At 35.3% G+C, this 13523-nt stretch overlaps 2 protein-coding genes across 18 annotated transcripts in view; one reads left to right on the forward strand and one right to left on the reverse strand.

The window, feature by feature from the left end:
- Nucleotides 1-1361, reverse strand: part of Hycc2 (hyccin PI4KA lipid kinase complex subunit 2) — a 78556-nt gene extending 77195 nt beyond the window's left edge. For 7 of the 15 annotated variants that reach the window (XM_046462984.2, XM_046462974.2, XM_046462980.2 and 4 more), the window contains exon 1: nucleotides 1145-1293. The gene's annotated coding sequence lies outside the window, so the exon portion shown is untranslated. The other 8 variants (XM_046462978.2, XM_058578248.1, XM_046462976.2 and 5 more) reach the window with 4 other exon arrangements.
- Nucleotides 1362-1602: 241 nt separating this feature from the next.
- Ndufb3 (NADH:ubiquinone oxidoreductase subunit B3) lies at nucleotides 1603-12719 on the forward strand. 3 transcript variants are annotated; one of them, XM_058578253.1, is made up of 5 exons: nucleotides 1684-1751; nucleotides 4817-4901; nucleotides 6678-6747; nucleotides 7295-7442; nucleotides 12429-12719. In XM_058578253.1, exons 4-5 carry the CDS (start codon nucleotides 7297-7299, stop codon nucleotides 12583-12585), a joined length of 303 nt encoding a protein of 100 aa, XP_058434236.1. In that variant the 5' UTR covers nucleotides 1684-1751; nucleotides 4817-4901; nucleotides 6678-6747; nucleotides 7295-7296; the 3' UTR covers nucleotides 12586-12719. The 3 variants fall into 3 exon arrangements, with proteins under 3 accessions (XP_046318943.1, XP_046318942.1, XP_058434236.1); XM_046462986.2 differs by lacking the exon at nucleotides 4817-4901 and having other exon boundaries at nucleotides 1610-1751; XM_046462987.2 differs by lacking the exons at nucleotides 4817-4901; nucleotides 6678-6747 and having other exon boundaries at nucleotides 1603-1751.
- Nucleotides 12720-13523: the final 804 nt, after the last annotated feature.

The following is a 13523-nucleotide window of genomic DNA, read 5'->3' on the forward strand; positions in this document are numbered from 1 at the left end:
ACAGCTTACATTTTAGCAATATTTAAAGCTTTATTAAAAATTGTTTTCCCGTCTTTTAAAATCACTTTTCACTGAGCTACAAAATCAAGTTTTTATATACATACTGCCTAGAATTTCTATTTTAATCCTACATTTCATTGTGTAAACCTAAAATTATAAAGACTCTTTATTTTTCCAGTATTGGGGATTGAACCAAGAGTTTCAGCACAAGACTTTTGAAAAACAGGATAATTTATGATTAATTTTATTTGTAAGTACGTTTTATATACTTCCAAGAGATTCAAAGAGCTTATTTTTTAAAACCTAAGAAATAACTCATAACTAGTCTCAGACTTACAAAGCAAATTACTTAAAAACTGACACCCTTCCTCCCCATTCAGACTTTCACCCTATTGTCACAATCTCTAACATCCACAATATCTGTGGGGAGGGGAGGTTCTACCAATTAATTTTCTAGTCATCTTCCAATTTGCACTTACCTCCTACAATAGACTTTTTGAAGCTCTGCACTTTCCTGAAGATTAAAAAACGTACTTGTTACCATCCTTGACCCTCAAAACAAATTCATGAACTATAAAACACGAATCTGAACACAGTCATCTCAAACTTGCGCCGTATCTCTCCAGTCCAGATTTGGGATAAGCTCTTCGTGACTACTCTAACCTTCATGCTATCACCCTTCGCCTACAGAGCCTGCCTGGCTAAAAAAAAGCACTGAAGCCAATGAAAAGTGTTCTATCAATAGGTTTGCAAGACCTCCTCTTCCAAGAGGGTCAACCTCGTTGTTACAATAAATAACAAGCCAAGGATTACATAATGCACAGCAATAGAGTTTACAGGATCTGACCGCCAGTAAACAGCTTTCTTCTCCGCACCCCTTCACTACCCTCAGCAAATGGCCATAAGAAGAAATCCCTAGGATTTCTCTCAGGTGTCTGTAACGTCGCCTCCTTTCCTCGCCTGGGGCTTCGTGCAAGGAATTCCTTCAGCTCTCACTACCAGTGTCTTACTCCAGCCTCTCTTCTCTCTCTCAGACCACGCCACCACAACCCCCATGCTCTAAGCAGGCCCCCAGGCCGCCCCACAGGACGCAGCCCCCGCCCGCCTCAGCTGCCATCTCCTCACGACCCTCCTAAGCGGCTACCTGGCTTACGAGGTTCCGGAACCACCAACGGTCTGGCTACCGCCTTCCCAGACCACCCTCGTCAGCTTCCCCTGTATAGGGTCCGCAGCCGGAGAAGAAGAAAAGCCCTCCTCATTTAGCACTTTCCGTGCCCCAAAGACAGCACCGCCGCCTACCAGTCACCGCTCTGCCTCCAGCTTCCTATCGCCACCGCCTCCCGCAGCAGCCTGCCAACTGCAGCACAACAACCAGCCTTCTCATTGGATGAGTCCACGCTCCCAACAACAGCTTCACTTATTGGGTGGGGCAATCTTCGGCCCTACCCTCTGTGCAGTGTTTAAGGAGTCCCTCTCCAAACAAGGAAAGTATCGCTTTTCCGCCCTTATTTCCTCTGAAATGTCTCTTAGCTCAATCATACTTAGAATGCACGTATGTGTACAAAATATTGACTTCCCATATCCCTCGTATTATCCCTATTTGGTCCAGAAATCATTGAACCAGGACCGGAACGTTAAACTTCTCCTCCGTTTTCCTACCGTAAGGAACTGTACTTGACAACTTCCGTTTCCGGTTGGCTCCGGCTGGACGGTTGACTATTGAGTGTCCTGAGAGGTCAAATTGCTGTAAGGTAAATTAGGGAGTTCGTGGGAGACCTCTATATTAGGATTGAGAGCTAGACTCTATTCTGAGGAAATGCAGACTGGGAGAAACTAAGTAGAGAAGGATGACGAGAGGAGGCAGTTCAAAGGGGAAGGAGGCCAAGGAATAAGCCAAAGAGAACTATAGTTTAGAACTGAAGGAGGGACAGGTGGTTGCAGAAGGATACTGTGAGAATTATATTGGTTGTTAAATCCAGGTACTTTGTCCCGCCCTTGCCCGGTGCAACCCCCTTCTCGGCCCGTGGACATTTGGTTTACATTTGGATTGAATAAAGGCAGAGGGACAGCCCCCAAATCGAAAATATGTAAAATAATTGTAATGTATGCCTCACCAGCTTGTATATTTTTAAGTAAGCTTTTTCTGGTACAAATGTTTATGGTACAGTGTTATAGTGTGTGTGTGGGGGGGGGGGAAGCAGGATATAAAAATCCCAGCCATTGCATGTGTTTAGGAACACAGATTGGACAATAACGTGATAAGAATCCTTTTGGTTTTATTTTCTCATTAGTATGATAATTGCGGTTTTTTAAATGGGGAGAATTGGGAATATATATTTGAAAGTCTTTGGTAAACTATAAAATTGCATGTAGTGGGAGTAGCATTACCCTTTTGCTTCCTTCTTAAGAAAATATGCCCTTGCTTTCCCTGTGCGGGAGCCACCCTTTTATTATAGGTTGATCTCCACCAAAATTAAGGTTCACTTAAGACATAAATAGCTTTTTACATTTTTCATAATCACATGTTCTTTGTTGAGCTGCTTTCCTTGCTGTTCTTATTTGAGCAGCTCTGAAAGTGAAATAATCATTCCTTGTTGAGTCTCAGCACAGTTTATAACTCACCTTTTCGAGAAAATTTTGCTTTTTATTTTCACATAATAGGACTATATAAAACAAAAGTAAATTTTGAAGAGTTGTAATCAAGCAAATACTTGTATAACCATCTCTCAGATTAGCACTGCTAATAATTTAGAATATGCATTCTCAACAGAGGTGTTCTGTCCTTGAAGGGAAAATGGAATGAGAAATGAGGAGAACACAATGGTTTATGTCCCTTAAATAGGGCGACAGTTCATAAACAGATACAAAATACATCTCAACTCCTTAGAGGCTGAAAACACTGCCTTGGCAGGGCACAGTGGCTTAGAAGGCTGAGGCAGGAGAATCACAAGTTCAAAGTGAGCCTCAACAACTTATCAAGGCCCAAAGCAACTAAGTGAGATCCTGTCTCAAAATAAAAAATAAAAAGTGCCAGGGTTGTGGCTCAATGGTTAAATGCCCCTGGGTTCAATGCCCACCACCAAAAAACAAAGAAAAAAAGAAAAGAAAGAAACTAAAACACTTCCTTAGACACTTTTTGTATTAGCCTCTGTGATTATCTCTCCACCACCAAGAGGTGAGCACTATCCTGACTCTTGGCAAGAAATCACTTGTTTTACTTTAATTCTGTCTAAGATGCATTACTAAAAAGTGAATTAGACTTTTCAACTTATACAAATGGGATCAATATGTATGTGTCTTTTTCTGATTCATCCTTGTTCATTATTATATTTGTGAAGTTTGCTCATACTTTTGCATGTAGCTCTTTGTTGTATAATATTCTATAGTGAGATTGTACCATAATCCTTTCTATTGTCACTAGATTGGAATTACTTACAGTTTAGAGCTAGCAAAAAACAGTTATGTGACTGTAAAGATTCTTATCTAACAGGAACTGGGGTGTGGCTCAGTGAAAGAACTTCTCCTTAGCATGCATGAGGTTCGATACCCAGCACCAAAAAAAAGTCCCCAAATTTTTATAAAACATTGCTTGAAGAAATACAATGCAATCCACACATGTAATTTTTAAAACCTTATTAAAAGTAAAAAGAAACAAAATTAACTTTAATAGTATATTTTATCTAACTCAATTATTAGAAATATTATTTCCAAATGTAACCAATATTAAGTTATTGAAATATTTTATATTTTCACACTTTTCTAAATTTGTGTACTTTTATGTTTACAAAACATCTCAGTTCATATGCCAAATTTCATAAATTTAAACACTTGTTCAGCTTTTCTAAGTCATACAAATGTTTCAGAATGATTGTTCTTGGTCATATTCATACCCAGAAGGCACATTGCAATCTGTTTTCCCCAATTCTCATAATCTTACAAGGTTGGTTTCATGTCCATTGAATGAAGAAACTGAAATTCTGAAAGATTAAGTGATTTACCTGGTGCTTTTATAGCTATCAATGGTGCAAAGTAAGAGAATTCCAGACTCTTCCTTCAAATGATCAGGATATTGTTGTTTGAGTTACGACTCTTCTGCCTTTTTGTTGTGTTTCTTTCTTTTTAAAAATTTTTTTTGTAGTTGTAGATGGACAGAATACCTTTATTTTATTTGTTTATTTTTATATGGTGCTGAGGATCGAATCCAGTGCCTCACACATGCTAGGTAAGTGCTCTACCACTGAGCCACAGCCACAGCCCTTGTTTATTTCTTTGTTGTAGTAATGGGGATTGAACCCAGGGGCATTCTGTTACTGAGCTACATTCCTAGCCCTTTTAAAATTTTGGTAAATTGCTGAAGCTGGCCTTGAACTGGTAGTCCTCCTGACTTAGCCTCCCAAGAAGAAATACAATGCAATGTGTGGATTGCATTGTACCTCTTGAATAGCACTACTGTAGGCATGTGCCACAGTGTCCAGCAGTTGTGCCTATTCTGAAATAAAAATATTTTTTTTTAATGAAAGATTTTCTAGAAACACTGTTCGACTGTTTCTTCTTTATATTTAGGAAATTCTTATAAAACCTTTCTGAAATACTGGAATTAGGTATAAGAGAAAGCACGTTGAATTCATTAAAAGAAATTTATATAGGAGAAATAAGAATGTATGTACTTCTATTTTTTTTTTGAAGATTTGTCTTTTAAATTACTTAATATTTTGAGGCAGTAATATAATAGATTTGAAATAGCCTTTGTACTATGGTAATGTTTCAACTTTTATTTTCCAAACCAAACTCTTTCATCAAAATTTTAACATGCCAGACACAGTAGAGCACACCTGTAATCCCAGCAATTTGGGAGGCTGAAACATGAGGATTGGGAGTTCAAAGCCAGTCTCAGCAATTTAGTGAGTACCCAGCAATTTAGCAAGATGCTGTCTCAAAATAGAAAAGAATTGGGGATGTAGCTCAGTGGTAGAGCAACCTGGTATTCATCCCAGATTGAATTCAATACCCATACCAAAATTTAACCCTGTTTTGTATTGTTTTCCAAATACATGGATACTCAGTATTCTAAAATTGACAGTTGCCAAAATAAGGGCTTGTCTTGAAATCTATACAAACATTTTTGAAATGAAACAATATTTCAAAAAATATTTTTTAAAACATGTTATGAAGAAGCCAGGACATTACCATCCCAAATAAATGTTTCTAAGTGTCTTTCTTTTGTAATAATGTATTGAATCTTTTTTTTTTTTTTTTCCTTTTGGTGCTGGGGATTGAACCCAGGGCCTTGTGCATGCAAGGCAAGCACTCAACCAACTGAGCTATATCCCCAGCCCAATGTATTGAATCTTAAAAGTCATTCTGAAACCCAAAACCATAATTTTTCTTTCCTTCATATTATTGAATCCACCATGAGACTTTGGGAGTCTCATTCAGTTGTAAAATGGGGATATTTTTAATTTAAATTCAGAGAGTTATTTTAGAAGTGATGAAATTAATAAGATTAAGTGTTTCAAAGTCATGTTGTTTTAACTTGTGTTTGATGGGTATTGATTTTTTTCTCTTTAAATATATAAATAACCAACATAATATTTTGTGATATTTAACATGTTTATAAATATTAAGTGTTTGTTAATTTGTCAAAATTATTATGTTCAATTTTTTCTCATCTTGGAATTATTGTCTAATGGAATGAGAATTTCACATAATGTGTCTTTAATGTACACTACCTAACAATTAGTTCTGTCTTCTAAAATACAGTTTAAAAAAATCCTGTCTTATTATTGAGCCTGTATGTACATAGTTATAAATACAGCCAATGGTAATAATTATTTGGTTTCATTTTATTTCTGGAGAGAGTGACTATAGAATTGCTACTGCTAGCCTTATACAAATTATAATATAGCAGTATTTATTCATACCCTTTAATTTGAATTCATAGCAATTGAAAAGGGGAAATGAGATTAAGTTTATTTTTATATTAGCTGTAAAAATAACACTAGTAGAGCTGGAGATATGGGTCACTGTCAAGAGTTCTTGCCTAGCATGCAACAAGCTAGGGATTTAGTCCACAGCATATAACACACACATACTCGTGCCCACACACAAAAGTTAATCATAACACTAGTAAAAGTGAAATATTTATATAAACACTAAAGGCATTTTATTTATAGGAGCAAACATGGACTAAAAACGATCTTAAGGGGTTGGGGTTGTGGCTCAGTGGTAGAACTCTTGCCTAGTATTTGCAAGGCCCTGGATTCAATCCCCTAGTACCACAAAAAAAAAAAAGACAAAAGAAAAATGGGTCCTAAGGTCTCTGTTATTCAGTTCATTTAGTAAACTTCAGCCTATGAATCACATTCAGCCCATTACCTCATTTTTGTAAGACCCATGAGCAAAGAATAGTTTTTTGAGATCACTTTGATACTAAGGAATTCTAACTTTGAGCGCTAACTAAGCAAAATGGTGAACTCCAAAATGGAAATTTCTTTTTTATCATTAGTAGACCTATACAAAAAAAATTTAATTATACTCAGTTACTATTTATTATATCTTGGATTTTATCAATAAGTTTTGGAAATTTGTTTTCTTGTCATATATAGGCATACATAATCTGCTCAATTTTACCTCTTTTGTCCAAAAGCGTAAAATATTTATTATCTGACTTTTTACAGAAAAAGTTCATGTGATCATACGTATTCAAAATCATTAAGACAACATTTTAAAAGAATCATCTAAATAAAGGTAACTAAACAGTATTATGCTTTCATCATGCAAATTTATGCATTAGGACTCAAAAGAGGGAAACAGTATTACTTAGAAGTTAGGAACAGTACTGCAAGGGTTAAAGCCCAGTTGTACCTTTTACTATTTTTTGTTACCTTCAGGATATTACTTAGCTTCTGAGAGTCTTAGAGTTAATTTATTAAGGACATAACTTAACCTTTGGGAGTCTCATTCAGTTGTAAAATGGGGATATTTTTAATTTAAATTCAGAGAGTTATTTTAGAAGTGATGAAATTAATATATGTAAAACATAGTGCACCTGGCACATAGGACTCAGTAAATGTTTGCTATTTTTCTAATGAAGAAAGTAATCAAATAATAAATGGTTTTCTCTGGTACAATTACTGATTATTTTTCTGTTTCATATTCGTATTTCCTGTGAACACATACTAGTTAGTGTAATAAAATAATTTTCTAAAATCTCTTTTAACTTAGAATTTTCAAGCATTTATCTTTTAAAAAACATTTAAGTGTACTTATCTATTATGTTACTTATTTTCTGTAGACATGGCCCCTGGACATGGACATGGACATGAACATGGTCATGGAAAACTAGAACTTCCAGATTATAGGCAATGGAAGATAGAAGGGACACCATTACAAACTGTCCAGGAGAAGCTGGCTGCAAAAGGGCTCAGGGATCCATGGGGCCGGTAAGATGAATTAAGTAATTTAATTAGAACTTCTCTTTAAAAGTTAGTGTCTAGGGCTGGAGTTGTAGCTCAGTAGTAGAGTGCTTGCCTCACATGTGGAAGGCACTGGGTTTGATCCTCAGAACCACATAAAAATAAAATAAAAGGTATTGTGTCTATCTACAACTAAAAATATATATACTTTTTTTTTTTTTTAATTTAGTGTCTAGCCAGGTGTGGTGCATGCCTGTAATCCCAGCGGCTTGGGAGGCTGAGGCAGGAGGATCACTTGGTCAAAGCCAATCTCAGCAAAAATGAGGCTCTAAACAACTCAGTGAGACCCCGTCTCTAAATAAAATACAAAATAGGACTGGAGATATGGTTCAGTGGTAGAGTGCCCTGAATTCAATTCCCAGAATACCCCCCGCCCCCAAAAAGTTAGTGTTTTGTGTGTTCATTTTCAGTATATGACTTTTTACATTAAAATTTTAAAATTTTTTGTGCCCACCTCTCACTCCCAGTCCTCCTAATCAAACTTAAGGTGTCATGCGTGCCATGTAAACACTCAACCGCTAAGCTACATCCCCTTCCCATCTTACTGTTTTTGAGACAGGATCTGCCCAGGCTGGCCTGAGACTTGTGATCCTCCTGCCTTCACTACCTGAGTTGCTGGGATTACAGGCATGTACCACCTTGCCTAGCTTAAAACCAGATTTATTGAAATATCATTCCTCTAAAGTTCATCCATTTTAAAATTCACCCATCATATAATTCCATTAGTTTTGACAAAAATGCTGTTATGTAACCACCAAAATCATGCTATAGAATATTTCTGTTAATTTAGAAAATGTCCTTATGCTCTTATGCTCTTTTGCAGTCAGTGTTACCCTACCTGTGACTTGGTGACCCTTGTTGTGCTTTTGTCTGGATAGTTTTGATCTTTTTCAAATTTTGTAGAATTGATATCATATAGTATATAGTCTTTTGTCCTGGACTCTTTCACTTAACATAATGCATTTTGACACTTACACATGTTGTGGATTGTATCTAATCTTTTTTATTGCCTTTTTATTTTATATCCATTCTGTGGAAATACCTCATTTTGGTACCATTATCAATTGATGGTCATTTGGCTTATTCTGAACTTTTGGCTATTATGAGTAAAGTTGCTATAATCATTCAAGTGTGAGCATTTATGAGCACATATTTTTATTTCTCTTGGATAAATACCTAACTGGGATTTCTGGATAATAAGCTATGTTCACAGTTATTTTTATAAAAGACTGCCAAACCATTTTCCAAAGTGGCTGAATTATTTCTCATTCCCACCATCAGTGTATGAGAATTTCAGTTGCTTAATATCTCTGTCAATATTGTTGTTATTAGTCTTTTAATTTTGGTGATTCTAGTGAAAATGGTATAATACCTTCTTGTGGTTTTAATTTTCATCTCTATAAAAAGTGATGATCACACAGATCTTTTTCTGTGCTTATTTGCCATTCACATATTTTCTGTGGTTAAATGTCTACTCAGAGTATGACTTGTCTTTTCATTTTCTTAAGTTTTAAATTTCAAAGAATTTAAAATTTTAATGAATTCCCAATTTAGCTTTCTTTTTTTCTTTTATGGGTTGTGCTTTTGGCATCCTAAGATTTTTTCCTAATCATCTTCTAGGAGCTTTTATGGTTTTCTATTAATTAATTAATTTCTTTCTTAAATTTAAGTATATGATCCATTTTTAGTTAATATTTGTATCATTTGAGATAAGAAGGAAAGTTGATATTTTTATATATGGGCATTCAGTTCTTCCAGCACCATTTATTAAAGACCATATTTCCCAGGTTGAATTACATTGACAAAGTTTTCAAAATCAATTTACCATATTTATGTGGCCTATTTCTGGACTCTAGTGTGTTATCCTGATCAATATGTCTGCACTTATGCCCATACTACACTGTCTTCAAATCAGGTATTATAAGATCTACATTTTTTAAATTGGTTTAGTTATTTCAGGTATTTTGCATTAACTGTGAATTTTAGAATGAGATTATCAGCTTTTACAAGACAATCCCTAGCCCTTTTTCTATTTTATTTTGAGACAGGGTCTCTCTAAGTTGCTTAGGGCCTCTCTAAATTGCTGAGGCTGGCTTTGAACATAAAGTCCTCATTCCTCAGCCACCTAAGCTGCTAGGATCACAGACATGTGCCACCATGTCTGGCTCTTCTTGGATTTTAATTGGAATCACATTGAATCTCTTTGACATAGATTCAGAATATGAATCTATTTCATATTTATATTAAATCAAATTCAAATCAAATTGAAGATAATGTCTTTATAATATTGAATCTTCCAGTCCATGGGCAATTTGGATCTTCCTTAATTTTCTTAGCAGTATTTTGTTGCTTCATACACAGGTCTTGCATGTTTTGTTAAGGTTACCCTGAATTATTATTATTATTATTATTATTATTATTATTATTATTATTATTTTGGCACCAGGGATTGAACCCAGGGGCACTTAACCACTGAGCCACATCTCCAGGCCTTTTTTATATTTTGAGACAGGCTCTTGCAAGTTTGTTAAGGCTTGCTTTGAACTTACGATCCTCTTGCCTCAGCCTCCCAAGCCTCTGGAATTACAGGCATGTGCCACCGCACCCAGCTCCACATTTTGATGCTATTTTACATGATATATTTTTTTAAGTCTCAATTTCCAATTGTTTGTTATTAGAAAATAAAAACATAATTAATTTTTATATACTGACTTTGTATTTCATTACCTTGCTAAAGTCACTTTTTAGTTGTGATTTTTTTTTTACAGATTCCTTAGAATTTTATTCAGAGATAATCATTTTATCTGTGAAGACAGTATTCTTAACTTTTTATTTTGTTTAATTGCATTAGCTAACTATACTGGTATGATGTTAATTAAAGTGATATAAGCAGACATCTTTGCCTTTTTCCTGAGAGAAAGCAGTCTGTCACCACTAAGTTTGCTGGGTTTTAGGATTTTCAGAGATGCCATTTACCAAAATGAAGAATTTCTCATCTATCCCAAAGTTTCCCAGATTTTTATTTTCTTCCTTTCTTTTTCTTTTATTTAAAAACCGTTTTCTTACTGTACTTCCCAGGGTGGCCCCAAACTTGTGGGCTCAGGCCAACCTCTTGCCTCAGCCTCCTTATTAGCTGGAACTACAGGTACAAGCCACCATGCCAAGCTTTTATTATTTGTTTTTGGGGAGTTTTTTTTGTTGTTGTTTGTTTGTTTTTTAGTTGTAGTTGGACAAAATGATACCTGTATTTCACTTATTTATTTTTATGTGGTGCTGAGGATGGAACCACTGAGCCACAACCCTAGCCCTTTGGTTTTTTTTAATTCTTGAATTTCATCAAATACTTTTTACTGTATCCATTGAAATGCTCGTGTAATTTTTTTTATTCCATTTATATGATGAATCACTTTGATTTTCATATATCAAAACTGTTTTGCTGGGACTCACCTGTAATCCCAATGGCTTGGGAGGCTGAGGCAGGAGGATTGCAAGTACAAAACCAGACTCAGCAATTTAGCAAGGCCCTGAGCAATTTAGCAAGGCCCTGAGCAACTTAGCAAGACCCTGTCTCAAAATGAAAAATAAAACAGGCTAAGGATGTTGCTCAGTGGTTAACTGTCCCTGGGTTCAATCCCTGGTACCAAAAAAAAAAAGTGTGTGTGTATTATATATAGTATGTATTCATATATATATATATGTGTGTGTGTGTGTGTGTGTGTGTGTGTGTGTGTGTGTGTATTATATATATCTTAAAACCAATCTTTCATATGTGGGGTGAACTCTACTTCATCATGATGTATTATCCTTTTTGGATCTTGTTGGATTCAATTTTCTAAAATTCTGTTAAGAATATTTGCATCTGTGTTCATGAGGTATATTAATCTGTCACTTTCTGCTAACGTCTTTGGTTTGGACATTTAAATTTGATTTGATTAGTTTCCATATTTTCTATTAAGTCAGTATTTTAGTTATCCGTACTGTTACTGTGACCAAAAGACCTAACAAGAACTTAAAGGAGGAAAAGTTTATTTTGGCTCACAGTGGCAGAAGTTCAGGTCATGGTCAGCTGACACCATAACTCTGGGCCTGTGGTAAGGCAGAACATCTTAGTGGAGGGGCATAGCAGAGGAAAGCAGCTCAAGATATGGCAACCAGGAAGCTGAAAGATAGTTCCATTCACCAGATACAAAACACAAATCCCAAAGTCATTGCCCCAGTGACCTGCTTCTTCCAGCCACACCCTACCTGCCTACAGTTACCATCCAGTTAATCCATATTAGAGGATTAATCTAGTGATTAAGTTACACCTCTCTAATCATTTCTCCTCTGAACATTCTAGCATTGTCTCACACTTGCACTTTTGGGGAATACCTCATATCTAAACCATACCAGTCAGAGTTTTAGAGATAAATGGTTTTTGCTCTTCACAACGTGGTATTTTTCACTGACATAATATCTGTGGAAGGAGATTTTTTTCCCCCTACACCTCTCTGACTTCAGTTCACTTCTTTATTCAGTATACTCAGAAGAATGATTTACCTGAGCAGGAAATCAGTCTTCTGAAGTTCAAGCTTCTGTGACAGGGAAAAGCTGTGCTCCTTCTGAATTAATGTCTAATTGTCTAAGTTGATCTTTCTATGATGTTGGAATAAGTAGTATGTGTGTAGCCACCCAGCTAGTCTGTGATGGATAACCAAAGTGAGTCATGCATTTGAAGCATGAATAGTATGACTATAAAATAAATCATCAAGTGGCTTTTTAAAATATATTTTATAAGTAAAACTTGGTCATATATTCTTAACTATCCTATGCCACAGAAAGATTACTATTGTGATCCACATAGATTTTTCTCAAATAATGTCACATTTAAGTATATTAGAAAAATTAAAATTAATTTTACTTAGTATTTATGAATTGTGTGTGATTATATTTTTTTCATCTTTTTTCTTCTAGCAATGAAGCTTGGAGATACATGGGTGGCTTTGCACACAATGTTTCCTTTGTTGGTGTATTATTAAAAGGATTTAAATGGGGATTTGCTGCTTTTGTGGTAGCCGTAGGGGCCGAATATTATCTGGAGTCCCAGAAAAAAGATAACAATCATCACTGAAGATAGTATCTGGAAATATCTTAGTGACTCCTTAATTCTCTTATAAAAATAAGATTTCTTCACTATATCGTACTTGTCCATGTGTTTGTCCTTTAAAGAATACTAGTAAGGTTTAATAAAGTAAGAAAAACATATACCAGTCTGTTTTTGTAATTCTTTAAAAAATAAAATGAAATGTCTAGGGGCATATCAGAATTCATTTGGAATACATGGGACATTAGGTACCAATAGCAATGCATTCTGCATATAGCAGGCAGCCAGCAAATATTTGGCTGAACAAATGGATATGTTCCAACAGTTTTTGAAATGGTGCTATATCATGCTCTGCAGGTTGTTTGGAGAGACCTAGATTATACTATAAAATACTTGCTGCCCACTTCTGGTTGACATAGCCATGCATGATGTTCACTTTCTTTATTATGGTATTTTCTAGTCTTGTCTTAGTCTTTATTGTTCACTTGTTGTGAAAAGGTTAGCTATTTTAATCTCAATAGACATTCTTCCTCACATCATTGACCTTTTTCATTTTAACTAGTTCAATCTCTAATTAAAGTTAAGATTTAAAACTCGGCTTATTAAGGAAGGGTAATATTTTTTGCTTGGATAATGAAGTTAATTGGGGCTGGAGTTATGGCTCAGTGGTAGAGCACTTGCCTAGCATGTGTGAGGCTCTAGGTTTGATTCTCAGCACCACATATAAATAAATAAAATAAAGGTCTATTGACAAGTAGACTATATTTTTTTAAAAAATGAAGTTAATTAAAATTCCAGGGTGATTCCCCACCCCCCACTTTGCCAATTTCTTGTTTATAAATATAGTCTTGAGCAATTCTAAATAAATGAGACTGAGGAAGAATCCCTAATAAGTTATTAGTGGTAAGTGGAATGTATTAAAAATGGAATCATTAAAAAGTTTCAGTGCAAAGATAAAAGAGTTT

The sequence above is a fragment of the Marmota monax genome, unplaced genomic scaffold (assembly GCF_021218885.2).
Source record: "Marmota monax isolate L192 unplaced genomic scaffold, Marmota_monax_Labrador192_F-V1.1 WCK01_AAM20220418_F8-fsc00095, whole genome shotgun sequence".
Taxonomy (NCBI): domain Eukaryota; kingdom Metazoa; phylum Chordata; class Mammalia; order Rodentia; family Sciuridae; genus Marmota; species Marmota monax.

Coding starts and splice junctions, on each gene's coding strand:
- Ndufb3 (XM_046462987.2), top strand. CDS start 7,297: ATGGCCCCTGGACATGGACATGGACATGAACATGGTCATGGAAAACTA. Junction 7,443..12,428: donor CTCAGGGATCCATGGGGCCG/GTAAGATGAATT, acceptor TTTTTCTTCTAG/CAATGAAGCTTGGAGATACA.